The 16337-nt window shown below is 43.0% G+C and overlaps 1 protein-coding gene across 1 annotated transcript; it reads right to left on the bottom strand.

Moving 5' to 3' along the window:
- Window positions 1–59: 59 nt before the first annotated feature.
- On the bottom strand, window positions 60–14914 carry taf1c (TATA-box binding protein associated factor, RNA polymerase I subunit C). Its single transcript, XM_033646081.2, has 15 exons — window positions 14463–14914; window positions 12489–12600; window positions 12093–12142; window positions 11210–11305; window positions 11013–11080; window positions 10679–10929; window positions 9301–9432; window positions 8882–8999; window positions 8712–8783; window positions 8487–8622; window positions 7771–7899; window positions 7289–7475; window positions 7031–7168; window positions 5303–6693; window positions 60–2966 (listed from the first exon to the last, which is right to left on the bottom strand). The coding sequence occupies exons 1-15, from the start codon at window positions 14577–14579 to the stop codon at window positions 2694–2696; spliced, it is 3270 nt and encodes a 1089-aa protein (XP_033501972.2). The 5' UTR covers window positions 14580–14914; the 3' UTR covers window positions 60–2693.
- Between the last annotated feature and the right edge of the window lie 1423 nt (window positions 14915–16337).

Raw genomic sequence — 16337 nt, 5'->3', positions numbered from 1 at the left:
TTGTCTTTGAGAAAACTGACTGTAAAGCTTTAATGTGTATGAATGAGAACCCAAATCTTCTTTAAATGGTTTTATTCAAGTCTTTTTCGTCTTGTGTAGAAAAGCAGATGTATAAAAATAATTTATCACAGCGAGCGAGGTGTAACTGTCAGTAAAAAACAACTGAGTGAGGTCTGGTAAACAGAGCTGGGACAGAGAAATGCCAGATGACACTCAGACTTTCTGAATGAACATTAGAACACTGAACATTGGATTTCACTTTTAACAAAACACACACACACAGTCACACACACAGAGTCGTACACACGGTCACAATTATCACCAGATCCTAAATAGATGCTGATTTTAGCAAATGAAGTCCCAGGATGTAGAAAGTAAAACAAAATAATTAAGTACTTTGAAATAAAACTGTTTCTGTTCTCACACTGTACAGAACAGCATGAATGAGTCCTTCCATTTCCAACAAGTAAGAGCAACTTCTTTTTTCTAATCATACAACTCTTATCATCATCTAAAGTCACTACTTTTAACTTTAAATTGATTTAAACTCAAATTTCAAAGCTCCTCACTTCCTTTTCAGCTTTAAAGGATAACTTCGGTATTTTTCAACCTGGGCTCTATTTCCCCATGTGTATGTGTGCGTATGATTCATAGGTACAACTCGTTCTAAAATTGGTTCAGTATTGAGGGAGGCGGATGCAGCTGGCAGCCGTGAAACAAGCTAAAACGGTAACGGGGGCAAATGCGTCCCGTATAAGTTTGTGCATTAAAAGTGCTTTTTTTTCGCCACTGACCGGTTCAGATCGTCAGTGTTATCTCTGTAAATAGCATACTAAGCGTTTCCCTTACCTCTGGGCTGTGTGACGTCATCTCGCGAGAGCTTTGCTCCACAGTGTCTGTAGCTCTCTCAACTCGTGGGACAGCTGTTTTCTTGAGGAAGAGGTGTTTCAGGATTGGATGTCTTCTCTTCTTTGGCTGGCAGTAGTCATCTTGGGAGAAGTGAGCACTGCAGACCCGATGGTCTGCAAGGCGCAGTGTCTGGACAGGAGTGTTAGCATCCATTTGTAGCACAACTAGCCACAACTTCAGCATCTCGCCGTCCGACAAAGGCAGCCTATGAAAGCTGTACGGGGTGTTGCGCGACATCCTGTTCTTGCAATTCGGATAAGCACAAACACGAACCATTGTTTCCAATCGATGCAGTAAAACTCTCAGCTGTACTCCAGGACAACCAGCGCCACTCGGAGCGGCGCTCTGCATGGCTCCTCTGTTTTCTTCCAGCAACAAGCAAAGCTCACACGAGATGATGTCACAGCCCAGAGCAAGTGAAGGGTAAGGGAAACGCTTAGTATGCTATTTACAGAGATAGCACTGGCGATCTGAACCGGTCAGTGGCGATAAAAAGCACTTTTAACGCGCAAACTTATACGGGACACATTTGCCCCCGTTACCGTTTTAGCTCATTTCGCGGCTGCCGGCTGCAGCCGCCTCCCTCAATACTGAACCAATTTTAGAACAAGTTGTACCTATGAATCACACACACATACACATGGGGAAATAGAGCCCAGGTTGGAAAATACCAAAGTTATCCTTTAATGTCAGCCAAATCTCAGTTATAAAGGTCTCAGACAGCTTGAAAAGCAGCAGCCTCCAGTCAAAGGACCATATTTTCCCATGTTTTTGTGTCTAAGTGACCAACGGGAGCAACAATTTTAGAAATAAGTCCAGTATTGTGAGAGAAACAGGCTGCAGTGTAATCACTTGACGCATGTTTGCACCGTCAGTTCACGTCCACGCAAGTGTTTGTTTTTGTCACTGACAGGCTCAGATTGTTATTCTAAGTGTCTGACAACATTATGAAAGGATGGGATGGTGCTGATGGGATGGCCGTTGCTAGGAGATGAAGAAAGCGACCAGAAGGAGCATCGTCACGGTGAGGAGAAGGCGATCCCTGGATGGGCTGCTTCCGCTGACGCTCTTCTCCAGCTTGGGAACAAAGGGGTTAAATTCATCAATATCGTCAATTTTTAGGCCTGGTCTAAGCGTGTAGTCTGGTTCTGTAGGCTCTGGCTCAACAAAACCCGAGTGCTGTTCCCGTTAGTCACTTAGACATAAAAACGTGGAAAAATAGTGTCCAGATTTTTAAATACTGAAGTTACTCTTTAACCCGTCTCCATGACAGACAGGAATAAACACCAAACCTGTAACAGAGTTAAACATCAGCTCAGTCAGTGTGAACACGTCATGGAAAGCAAATCCAGCAGCCTGGTGACAGCTTATTTGACATACCTTACATTATATCTCTCACTCTCACACACACACACACACACACACACACACACTCAATATCACCTCATCAAACAAAAGGCACATGCACAAAACAATAATAAAGTCTGCTTAGTCCAAACCAACCTGCAGTCAGTCTTCAGCCAGTTCGCAGACGTCAGTGCGATGGATCCTTCTCCAGCACTCAGTCCTCCATTAGATCCAATTTGTTCATTATTCGTACAATCCCAGTGAATAATACCATTATACATCCATTTAACAAATCCTGCAGCAGCTGACGACGCCCACAATGTGAAAAACAGTCCTTTAAATCTGACACCGGTCAGTCCAGTCTCTTGTTTGTCATTTCCCCGAGTAATATGAACACTTGTAGTATTCCAAACGATACAGACTGACACACCACTGAATCAAAATCCCATTCGCGACTTCTTCTTCTTGGGCTGCGATCCCTGTGATCCCTGTGTCAGCGCCCGTCGACCCTGTGAACCCTGCAGGAGGGACTGAGACTGGGAGAAACTCGTCCAGACGGAGGAGTCCTGGGACGGATCCATCCTGAGGCTCCTCTGAGAGACGGACTGGGAGCTGCGGAGCTGAGAGGAGGACAAGGACAGAGGTGGAGGTGGATGGTGCATGGCGCTGCCCTCTTCCAGGAAGTAACCGTCATGCTGCGAGGGCTCATCCTGGAGACAGACGGGGGAGAAACAGTTAGGGGCCTTTCGTCCTCGTAGTTTAAAGATTTCAGGTACGTACGAAGTACTTAGAATGCCCACCTCTACCTCCCGTTATTTGTGGTCCATGCCCACAAACAACAGGGTTTTAACAGGCCCATATTGCTGGGTTTATGTTGTGTGACATTTGGGGACATGACCTAACAGGAATTTAAGTGTACAGTCACGCTGGCGTCCCTGTGAGGCTGTAATGTTCACGAAAAAATAGAAAACTCAACTCTTCTGTTGTTGTGTTGCTGTGCCTTGATGAATCAGTAGTGAGTAACTTTTCCATCCTGCTGGCGTCATTTGAAGTGGATACAGAAGCCACGGTGACGCTTTCTAAGAGCAACTAACTTAATGTCTGTCACACTAATCCAAAACATACACTGATTAGAGTTCTTTGTGTCAGTCAACTCACAACAACTTGTACAGCTGCATCCAGCTGATCCACACTTCTCACCAGAACCACAAAAATGGTACCAAGCATATACAAGCTCAATACAGCTGTAGTGTGAATCAAATTACACAAATAGCAACTTTTAAATCAGCCTATATCTTTGATCATTATGAGGAATGTTAACTGTTACTTTCATAGAACTGTTTGTGACTGACTGTGGGTACTGATGTCGCTACTTTGAAAGGTTATCGACCGAATAACGTCGGTACTACAGAGTAGTGTTGCAGGGTATACTGGTACCAATCAGAACAATACACGGGGTGACGTATCCAGAGTTTAGCTACCAGCGGAGCTAACTGGTAGATTAGACTCTTGCTGTATCCGGTCGGCAAAACAGCAAAAACGTCCTTCTTGCAAAGGAAAGACTCGAGCGCCGTCTTCTGTTCGTCTTTTAGAGAAAAAGCCAAGTCTAACTCGTTCATTGTAGCGGCCAAAGCCGTTTCAAACAACTGGTGTTCATCCGTAGCCATCTTGCAATGTTTACTGACTGATTCCGGACTTTGTCGTCGCAGCGCTGTCGTCATCTGTTTAGCTCGCCTCTGGCCCGCCTATATCAGATACACCGATGTGATTGGTGCAGCTCGGCTCCAACGGCATGGGTAATGAGCATCATTACTGATTGCCAGAATGACTCGCTGAGCAAATTCACATTGTGCTCTTGTGAGAACTCTGGATTTCCAGGGTAACTAAAAATAGTTTTGTGAGAGCAAAATAAATCATTCAGCACGCTGTGCGAGTACAGATTTCAACCAGCGGCAGAAACGAAAGGCGAATCTTGCCGGTTGTGGGTTGAACGGGGGTCACAGACAGGAATACAGCAGAGCACTATGGCCACCGCAAGATAAGGCTTATCAGGGACGGAGAAGTCCAGCTCCAATAATGTCCTTTTAGTTGGTGTCGTGACTGCCCAAAAGTACCTGGACAGCTGAGCCGTGGCGGCACACAGGTATGTGGCCCGTCAGAGGAGAAACAAGCCGTTCACATTTCTCTCTTTATGGCAGGTAATGGTCCACAAACCTGACCGCACTTTAGGGACTGTTCTTTACTGATGAAGGGACTTGTCAGGGGAGGAGGGTGGCTGGTTGATTCTTATTTTATTTATTTATTTTATTTTGATCCCCCCTATGTTCATCACTGATTGATGCTGTTTTTGAGGTATGAATAAGTCAATAAGTAATTTATTCCATTGAAATATGATTGATGTATTATAGAAAAGTGATTTATCTTTTTATAAATGACAAAAGGCACATCTGCCTCATTTTCGCTGTGGTATCGTGATGCTACTCAGAACCGTGATACTTTCACTGGTATCGTACCGTGGGTCCCAATTTTGGTACCGTGACAACATTACTGCAGAGTACTGATTCAGGTTACTCTGACTTCATTTCACTTAAGCCATGTTTCCAGCTTAAGTGACGGTGTGTTAAATGTTGTGAATTAATAACAATGTTGAAAACTAGAAATCTAGACTTATTTTTTTATGACTGAAATTACGTTGCTGTTGTTACAGAGAAAGTAAAGTACCTTAAAATGGCAGGGTTGGGTAACAGTACCAAATTCCAGGTACTGGTATCAGTTCGATTTCAATTCAATTTTATTTATAAAGCCCAATATCACAACTCACAATCTACCCCAGAGGGTTTTAAATCATATGATGTCCCTCTGTCCTTTGGACCCTCACAGCAGATAAGGACAAACTCCCCAAAAAACGAACTTAAATGGGGGGAAATATGGTACAAACCTCAGGAAGAGCAACTGAGGAGGGATCCCTGTTCCAGGAGGGAAAGACCAATGTGAACGAGTTGCAGACTCAGATGACATGTTACTGGACACAACTCCTTCTTCTTACCTGTGGTGCAAACAGAGAGTGGAGGTAGTCCTCAGCTGGACGTCTGCTCCTCCTCTGACTGGCTGGTGTCGGTTCAAGTCTTGGTGTCTGGGTCAGGGCGAGGGTGCGGAAGCTGCTGGGAGTCTGCTGGTCCCTTAGTTTGTCTTTAACAGGTGTGGGGGTCAGTCTGGGGACTGGAGTGTCAGTCTGCAGGGTGGAGGGTGTTGTGGCTCTTGGCGTCCCACTCTCCAAAAAGCCATCCACCTGAGACAGCTTACCTTCTGTGTCTGACCACGCCCCCTGGCTCACCGCAGAGGACCAGCCCGTCGAATCAGAGAAGTCGTTCAGCTCTGACTGGTAGCTGACGGACGAGGTGAAGCTCCCAGACAGTTCCAGGCGTCGACCGGAGGCTCTCTTCGCCTCCTTCTCCCTCCTCCTCTTCCTCCTCAGAGCCTCCACCTTCTCCTCCCTGTTGAGCCCCAGCTGGTCCTCCCACCATGCCCGCCACACCTCCTCCCCCTGCCAGGAGAGGGTGAGGCGGTGGCTGATCTGATCTGTCCAGGCGTCAGTATACACAATGTTTGGTACCATCACCACGTCCTGAGCACCGAGGGACGCAGAGGTGGCACTGTGAACCAGCAGCGAGCGCTTTGACATGCACGCCCTCAGATCACGCCTCAGGTTCTGCACACGCTCCTCCTCTGCCGAATCTCTCGCTCCATCGTCAGACAGGTGGAGGAGGTCTCCAGTTTCAACTGTGAGGTGCTGAAGGGAGCGTGGGCGGGGCTTCTTCTCACGACTCTTGTGCATCAATTTCTGGAGCCAGTGTTTCCACGTGACAAGAGCGCCGTCGCTGAGCTTCACTGGAGTCGGACTCTCAGAGGAACCCAAACTCCCGGAGCCGCTGACGGGTTCCTCAGGATCATCAGCCACCTTTCCATCTTCCACACCTGCGTCCACTTCACTCGCTTGATCCAGCTCTGGATCATCGTTGACGATCACCTTCAGGTGCTTCAGGTTTCGAGCTCTCCCTCTGGACTCTGAGTCCTCAGAGGAAGAGTCAGGGTAGGCGTCCTGCACTCGTTGTTCCCTCTCAGGTGTTTCAGCCACAAACCTCAGCGCAGTCGGAGCCTGAGTCGGCCCGATGACGCCCTCATCGCTCGACGTGTCCGATACAACCATCTGAGAATGCGGCTGAAGCTGTTTGGCGGTTTTTCTCCCTGAAGTCGTGGCTTCTCTCAGAGCTGGCTGTGGCAGCGGTGCGTCGTCTGCAGCGGGAGGTCGGGAGGTGTCCGGCTGTTCAGGCTCGAGGATCTGGTAGAAAATATCTCCCGCCTCAGTCAGCTGTAGAATACAGATACACTCCTCGCCACCTGCCTCTCTTCCTCCTCTCGTCTGGATACACGTCAGACCTGATGACCAAACAAAACTGTGTCACTCTGCAGTTACACCTCCAAAACACTAGTCGGCGACGGGGTTTCTGTGAAGTGCTATAAAGTTTGGTTGATTCAGAACACACATTAAACATGTCTTAATAGACACAGTTTCAAACACAAGTACACAAATCAGCTTCACTATAACTCGCAGCATTCACAGACAAACACTTGTCTTTATCTGGACTCATTTTCCCCACAAATACAACATGCTAATGCTACTACTATGCTCTAATTGAGGCCCCTGAGATTGGACACTTTCTCACACAGTTAAAGCTCTTATAAACACACACACACACACACACGGTGTCCATACCTGCAGCAGGTGAGGACAATCTGTTGGTTGCGGTGTCCAGGCGGTGCGGGATCTGGACAGGAAGGTGTTTCAGACTGTCTCTGGGTCTGTGCAGCGCCTGAGGAGGACCTCGACTGGAACAGGCCTCCACTCTGCCTCCTGAACACACACACACATTACAAAGGGACCAATACACTTAAACACATGTGAAATTTAACAGTAACATGTAGAAAAGTTACGGCGTGATGTTCTCGCACCGTGCCGCCCCTATCGACTGACCTGAGTACTGCAGCAGCGTGATTTCCTGAGAGCTCTGGGACCCCAGCAGGATCTTTGTGGCCCTAGCCGAGCCAGAGGACGCAGAGCCACGAACAGTGTGACAAAACATGGGCGGCGACTGCATCATGTGATCCCACTTGATCATGGGCATGCAGGGGAAACGCTCATCCATAATGTACGTCGAGTACTGACAGAGAGACACAGAGTTCAAAACTCCTGAAGACTTGTTTTCCTCATACAGACACACCTGTGAGAACCCTGACACCTAGTGGTAAAGGGCAGGTACTGCAGCACCACATTGCAATGGAAATATTCTACTTGTGCAGAATTTAGACAAATTTCCCCAAAATCAGTCTGAGATATTTGGTGTTGTTGGAAACGTTAGCATCTCTACTAGAATTTGTAAAATGTTCTGCGGGTTTGAACAAACTCTGGACGAGCTATGTGTTATTGTGTGTAACTCTGTGTTAACACTGAGGTACCTGTGTGGTGATGAGGTGGTGGAAGGGGTGGACGTCTCCTAGATATCTGGACAGAATGAGTCTCTCCCCACTGCGACACTCCGGAGTGCTGCTGATACGAAACAGAGTGTGACTCGAGGCAGGACTCACCTGAAGGACAGAGGAGGGAGAGGACAAAGACATGATCATCAGAGGAAAAGGCAAGAGAGGAGAAAGGACAAGGAGTTCCACATTTAGTCTCATGTGATTACACCAAACACAATGCTAATTTTTGCTTCGCATTACTCATGCAAGTGTGAACGCTAGAACATTTTGTGCTGACTCGGTTCATACACGTGAATATCTTGCGTCACATGTGCATGAAGTTGCTGAGTTGATGAATGAACTTCAGCCGGTACCGCCTCTGCATCATTCGTCCCCGGAGGATCTCAATATTGATAGGCTATCACTGCCTGAATCGGTCACTCTCGCGAATAAGCGTAGGACGCAAAATCGCACTACTCCCTTAATTCGCGCCGCTAAATTCATGTCCACCACATCCATCATGCCGCCAGGTAGGAATTTGCTTCTAATCGCATCCTTACATTGACTTTAAATGTAATTCCCTTGCGTGAATAGTTTTCTTCACGCCCGGTGTGAACACAACGTATACAGATATTTTTGAAAATGGATATCTTTTCCATCACTCCAAAACCTTGAGAAAACACTGAGACAACCACCTCAGTCTATGGTCTCACCCTGATGTCTGTGAGCTCCACCCCCGTCCTGTCTGCATACAGCATCACCCTGGGATGGGCGGAGAACTCGCACCATCTCCACGACGACTTGGCGTTGAAGTACAGGTTGTCGTCTTCCTCTCGAACCTTCTGCATCCTGATGACACAGAACGTCACTTAACTTTCATCAGACTTGATACAGATAAAACTCGTAACTGTGAGAAGAATCAGTGAAACCGTTCTCACCCTCTGCCGACAGTCCACAGATTGGCCGCTCCGCTCTCACTCGCCACCAGAACTTCACCTAAAACATGAGGACTGACACACAGCAGACATTTCTGTTACAGCTTCACCTCAGAACTTCCTGTCTCCAACCCTCAGGGCTGCGGCAGTGTCGACGCCTACTGATCGCTCACCTGACGCTGATGCAGGTCGCCACCTCTCTGGTGTTGACAACTTGCAGCAGACGAGGTTCGTCTCTTTCACTGAACCTCCAAACGCCACACAGGTGATCTGACCGCACTGCGACACAACCTGCAAACAACAGACCAACAAAAACTTTATTCAACGACTGAGATGAGACGTTGACGAGCTAAAAATAGATCTCTGAGAATAAAAACTGTGACGAAATGTTTGTCTTGTTTTCGCTGACGAGACGGAACTATTTCCTTTAAAGAGACAAAATGTTTTGAGTATAATGATTTTACTTAGACAAAAACTGGACTAAAACTAAGAATAAAAAACAACTAAAATGTGATTAAAACTAAACACTGATGCTAAATGTAAAATTGCTGTTAAAATTAACACTAAATAAATAATACTTTCTCGTCCTTACAGTCGTTGAGCAGAGAGACGGCGCTGATCTGTCTGACGGGGCCTTTCAGCTGAAAGCTGAACGGGTCACTGCTGCTGGCGTCCACACAGGAAGAACCTCCTCTGTGGTGCTGCAGCTCCACTCTGTGGAAGTCTGAGGTACTGCGTTAAGGACCAGAGACACAACACAGGAGAAACACACCACTCTGCTTCACATCTACCTCACAACTTATTGTTTTGTATCACAAAAGAAATGCATGTTAAAGGGACAGTTCACCCCCAGAAAGTAAAAAGAAGAAGAGGAGTACACTTGCAAGACAAATGTGACACTTTCTAATGTCACAATGGAGGGACAACTACGCAGGTTGATTTTTAGCGCTGCTCATTTTGTGTAGTTTGGTAGAAAGAAAATAGTTCCTACATGAAACTGCTCACAGCAAGGTCTGTGGATTATGTTGAGTAATCAGGTCATGATTTCTGGAAAGAGACACTGATGTTGAGTTTTTCAAATGTATTTTTTTTTGGCGCTTTGAGTACCACAAGCTGAGAGAAGGTAGACATCTCTATGGTCTCTCAGGGCTTGACACTATCTTTTTTTCCAAGGAGCACATGTGCTCCTAAGTTGAAAAAGTAAGGAGCGCACAAAGAACTTTATGGGCACAATGTAAATTGATCAAATAATGTGTTTTCCGTAATAAACGTGATGCAAATAGACATTTACAAGCAAAATGATTTAATGAATTTGTATACAAAATGTACAGAAAGGTAAAATCATCAAGTTTTGAAAAAGTATTGCAATTTAATTTTGTCTTTAATGTTATTATCTTATATATATTATCTTTGCAATATGATTATCTTATATAATGTTATTACTATCCTAAAACATTCTCCAGGTCCTCTGAAACTCTGCAGGACTTATTTCCACCCTGCCCAGCAGCGGTACCGTGGCAAACGGTCCCTAACTGTGGGGAGAGGGGAGAGGGCTTCCCCGGAGGTCCACCGCTTAACCTGGTCCGTCTCCGCCACACTTTGACTTATTTCCACGCTGCCGACAGTAGGACTTATATTCATTGTGCCGACAGTGGCTTGGAAAACCGCCCATAACCGTGTCACACGGGGTAGAGGGAAGGCGGCTGGAGTTCCTCCAACATTTGCGGTTAGAGTATCATATTTTTTTATTGACAAAAATATAGGCTGCTTCGGCTGATTTTTTTTATGCGCACATGTGCCCCTAAATATTTTTTACAGTTCGCACACACCTGTTTTTAGTTGCAGATGCAAGTGAAACGCTCGCACTGTCGAGCACTGTCTCTGTATTCCTGATTTTGGGGTGAACTGTCCCTTTAAACAACCTACCGGTTTTAAATATCTGTCATTATTCGATGTGGTGTGCAGGATACTGAGGCAGTCCAGTCCCTGGTTTCTGGGGTAGAGGAGGCAGCCGCGCTGAGAGTCGCTGCCGCTCTGTGAGAAGGGCACAAAGGCCAAAGCGCCCCCTGTGGCTCCTTCAGAGAACAGCATGCGGTCTCTCTGCTCCGTCAGCTCCTCGTACAGCAGAGGACCCAGCAGCTCAGGAGGCACGGAGGGCACCACGTCCGACAGCAGGGCGCTGTACTTGTCCAGCGTCCCGCAGGAATACGGCTGCGGACATCTGGACAAAAGATGCGACATGCCGAAATAAAAACACCAATCAGACGACAGGAGATTATTCACTGATTGGTCAGGTCCACTCACACTTTAAACTTCAGCGTGTCGAGGAATTTTTTCATCTTCCACATGTGGATTGAATCCTTGCGATATTTCTGCGTCACGAAAATTCAAAAACACCATAAAGCTGCCAAACTGATGTCGGCAGATTGTTTATTTCATCTGACAAGTATTCAAACATTCATAAACAGTCTTTTCACAGAGACTCTGTTCTTGTATCTCACCTCTCTCCTTCCGTCTTTGAAGTTGAAGTTGCTGCTCAGGATTTCACCCATGCACCCGAAGGCGTCCTGGGAGTGGTCCATGAAGAAGTTCTGCATCTAAATACAAATCATGTTTATGGACTTCACAAGTTGAGAATAGATATGGTTAAAGCTTGACTGGGCCATTTAACTGGCCTACTGTCCTTGTCCCAGTATACAAGCACAGGAGGGGAATCCATTTAACGACCGAAGTATGTCTGACTCCTCTACGATGGGTGGAGATATGCCCCCTTTCAGCTTGTTAGTATTGGACCTTTTTCCTGTTGACCTATTACATCACAGACCAAACAACGGACAAACAAGTTAGCTACGGTTAGCTAGCTGCTAACTGGTACCATGGTGGACAACTTTACAGCTCTGTACATTTGGTCCGTCCAAAAAGTCATGGCCCTGGATGTAGATTTCTCCATGTTGTTACTGGCTTCTTCTTCTCTTACAAATTTAATGCTATTGGACTTCAGGGTCAAAGCCCGGGGCGGAAACTGTGGAGCATGCTCAGAGCGCCTCGGCTAGTTTGGGTCTGATTGACTGTATACATGCAGGAGTCACATGATCTGGGTGTGTTAGTCCAACTTTGAGAAATTTGATTTAGTGCAATTTTAGTCCAATATGTTTACACGTATTTTAAAAGTTTGGTTTTAGTCAGACTAACACAATAAATTGATTTTTTCTAAAGTCATGTAACTGTCCTGACTGTTACCATGGATAAATACTGAGACACAATGATGGATAAGTTTGACCACAAAACGGTGGACTATGTAAGTATGTGATGGTCATTTGTGATTACTGTGCTGATTAATTTGGCTTGTTAAGTGCCGGGGTAGAAATGAACTGTCACACTCACATGTTCTGTGAAGTCCAGTGGATCTGGAGGCGTCGACGGCCAGAGGAAAGCTGGAAAACATGTTTACAAAAATATGTGAAACAAATGCAATCACTAACTGTCACATAATACAGAAAACAAATGGAAAGGTGTATACAGTTTTCATATGTTTGTATGAAATTTTAACAGGCTGAATTTTCACTATTCTCCGAGAGTATTTAATAAATATAGAAAAAGAAAACAGCAACAGATGTGTGTGTTATCTCACTGATTCATTAGTCATTTATCTTTACTTAGAGTACAACACATCAGGTGTTTAGTCTCAGCACTGCAAACCGGACCCAGAGGGTGAACAGGGATGGCTGTCTGAGCTGTGAATGACCTGCAGAGAGGTAAAACCAGCTGTCAGGGACTCACAGTTTTTCGGGGACAGGAGAGGAAGTGGTACCGGCTCAGTGTGACGCCACGTCTCCCCTCTGGCCTGATGTCTGGATGTGAATGTCCAGCTGGAGAGAGGACCAGAGCTGCCCTGAAACCACAAATACAATCAATGTTAGACCTTATAAAAATGACAGGTTGTGTATTGAGAAGTTGAGTTGAGTATTATTTTACTTATGTTATCATGCATGACATTATAATTATTTGTTTCTTTTATTGACAGAACTGGGCGTCCAGAAGTTTCAAGTGGTTTTACTTGATTCTTTTCTATTCTCTATTATTTGAGTCCTGAGTGAAAATAAAATTAACTAGGGATGCATGATAACATCGACATGTCATCCCTTGCAGCCAATATTAGCTTTAAAATGAAGCATCAGAACTGGCACAATGACTACACATTTAAAAGTATTTCATATCTCCAGACTCCATCTGCTGGTGGGCCGTCACAAAAAGATTCCACGTGTATAATATGGTGTCCAGGTAAGTTGTTTTATATTAGCATATCTGATATCAGCAAAGAATCCAATATCGTGCATCCCTAAAATTAATAATAACTCATTATTCAATATAAGGAACTGTACTTCATCTATCACACAAAGGAGCTGACTTTAGAATTATTATTTTTTTGCACATCATGACCCTTTCAGAAGCTATGGATAATTTACCTTGAGCCTCCCTGAGTGAATCACTATAATAGAAAATAAAAAATAAAAGTTGAAAATAAAATCCTGGGGTTGAAAAAGTCTCGGTTTTTCACTTCTGTCTTGCATGCAGGTGTGCAGAATTATGTTTATTGATAAATTTATACAGGCTTTGGTGCAAGCGGTTTATTTTGTGCCAAATTTTAATCTTAAAATCTGACAGTATTTTTTTTAGGTTTATATAACACTTTCTGGCTATGATAAATAGTTTTCTGTCAGCGTTTTTTAATGACAACATGCCTTACAAACCTGCCAGCAGGAGTGGGGAAAAAGTTGATAAATCAATATCATTATCAGTTATAGACCAAACAAGTTGTTCTATATTGGAAAAAAAAATCCCATATCGTGCATCCCTAAATTTAACATTAGCTTATCATTTAATATAAGGATGTATATTTCATTTATCAGAGAAAAGGTGACCTACGAATTTTAATCATGACCCCACCTGAAGCTACAAATATTTTATCTCGAGTCTCCCTGAGTGACTGGTGGAAAATACGTGACCCGTCCTCCACCATGAATAACCATATATTTTAAGAAAAATTAAAAGTTTGAAATAAAATCCTGGGGTTAAAAAAAGCCTTGGTTTGTCACCTCTGTCATGCATGCAGCAGCGCAGAATTTATTCTTATTTATTTATTTATTTATTTATTTTTCAGGCTTTGTCGCAAGTGGTTTATTTCTTGCAAAATTTTAAATAATATGTAAAACGTAGTGATTTTGATAACAAATGCCATGGTCACACAAGGGTCATTGGAAAATTTAAAATCAGACTTTTTTTTTAGGGTTATATTCAATCAAATCAAAATTATTTATAAAGCAAATTTAAAAACAACCACAGTTGACCAAAGTGCTGTACAAAATAAAAGAATGACACAAATATAAAACAGAATAAAAGCGGTACAGACAAGTACAATCATGAAGAGATTAGAAAACTGTATAATATTAAAGTATCTAGCTGTAATAAATGGTCTTAATTTGACAAATTTCAGCATAAAATGCCTTCAAACCCGCCAGCAGGTTTCTTAAAAATAAAAACAGTCCCTCCAAAGAGGTTAAAATAATTGTTTGAAATTGGATTTGTGGTTAATAACTGCACATTAAGTTTAGGTTTTAACAGCAAGCACCATAAATAAATAACTGCACTTTGATTTTGAGACAGTTTATACATAAATACAGTCATAACTGAACCTGGCTTGACTCATCCATGCACTGACATGAGTGTGTGTCGCTGAGTTGACAGCTGACCCACCTGAGGTCTGACTCGGTCGTAGCAGCCCCAGCTCCCGGCGCTGTGCTTCAGGACCGAGTCCGGAGGTCCGCAGTTATAAAACGAGGGAAACAGCTGCTGTGGGAACTGATAATCCATCTTATGTGTCGTTAATGATTATTAAACAACTGTCCGGGTGTCTACTGATGTGTGTGCTGCTGTTCCTGCGCCCTCTCAGTGTGTCTGGGAACAAGTCTGAACATGTTGTTCCTCGGCTCAGCTAACGTTAGCTCCCCGGCCCCCGCTGTTAGCTAGCACCCATAAACACCTTTCTCCTCTTCCGGTCATCATGACACGCGCTCTGCACCTCGGACTACACCTGTTACACCTTGAAGCAAACAGGGAAGCCAAAAAGACACTAAACGGTGGTAAAATTGTCCCAAATCCTCAGTGTGTGGTTAAACACGTGCAGAGTCGCGACCGGAAAACGACAGTCAAGTTCCGCGGGTGAGGAGCTAGCAACAACAACAATAAGACTTCCGGTTGGTCTGCTACTGAAAGTGGCAAGAAGATGAATGACAAGCGTCTGTCTTAGCAAAACAACAAAATGACAAGATAAAATATAGGATGACACGAAAGTAAAACATGTAAAGAACAAACAAAAAAAAGAATAGGGAAGTATATCAGTAATATCGTCTTTCAAACATAGTAATTCGGGCTTTTATTTTGAAGGGAGAAAGGGAAACCGGATGTCTAGTGTGGAAAGCAACGAAGTCGTTTAACAGGGGCGTTTCTAGGATTTGGCCTCTGGGGGGATCGCTGCTCCTTAGGCACCCAGATAAATAAAATAAAATAAAATAAAATAAAATAAAATAAAATAAAATAAAATAAAAATAAATAAAGTAAAATAAAATAAAATAAAATAGAATAGAATAGATATAAAATAAATAATTAAAAAATAAAATGAAATAAAAAGATAAAAAAGTAATAAAATAAAATAAATAAAGTAAAATAAAATAAAATTAAATAACATAAAATAAAATTTAAAAAAAATTAAAAACGATGAAATGAAATAAAAAAATAAAAAGTAATAAAACAAAATATATAAATAGAATAAAATAAATAAAATAGAATAACACAACATGAAATAAAATAGAGTAGAATAGAGTGAAATAAAATGAAATAAAAAATTGATAAAATAAAATAAATAGAGTAAAATAAAAAAGAATAAAATAACATCACATAAAATAAAATAAAATAAAAAAGATAAAATGAAATAAAAATAAAAAGTAATAAAACAAACTAAATAAAGTTAAATAAAATAAAATAGAATAACATAACATAAAATCAAATTTAAAAAGGAAAATAAAAAAAAGATAAAATAAAATGAAATTAAAAAATAAAAAAAGGATTCAAATAAAGTAAAATAAAATAGATTATAGTCAAGTTTGATGAAGATGCAGAAAAAAACTAAATAAAACAGACTAAGGGGAGATATGTATATAAATTAATAAGAATGATAAAAAATGAGTTGATAAATTAAAACACCAGGCATACAAAAACATCTGAGATCCAACTCAAGGACCATACTTCAAAACAACAAGAACTGAGAAAAGTCAACACTTAATATTCTTACAGTCGTGTTACAGACGAAACAAACAGCTTAAAGGATAAGCCCTGATGAAGGCCGTGATTTTAATGTTCATCTTGAACTAGCCATTTAATAAAGGCCTTTTAACTTTTGCAACAGAGAAGAGTTGCCTTGGATTTTGTTTTTTCAAGATGTACTGCACTTCCTGACCAAAGAGCACCTTCCTGGATACCATGATACTGCAACCCACATGAGCGCTTCATCTGCTGCTGTCTTCAAGCTTAAAGGATAACTTCGGCATTTTTCAACCTGGACCCTATTTCTCC

The sequence above is a fragment of the Epinephelus lanceolatus genome, chromosome 19 (genome assembly GCF_041903045.1).
Source record: "Epinephelus lanceolatus isolate andai-2023 chromosome 19, ASM4190304v1, whole genome shotgun sequence".
Lineage (NCBI taxonomy): Eukaryota > Metazoa > Chordata > Actinopteri > Perciformes > Serranidae > Epinephelus > Epinephelus lanceolatus.
The sequence above is the reverse complement of the archived record's forward strand: the minus strand, read 5'-3'. Positions and strand labels throughout refer to the sequence as shown.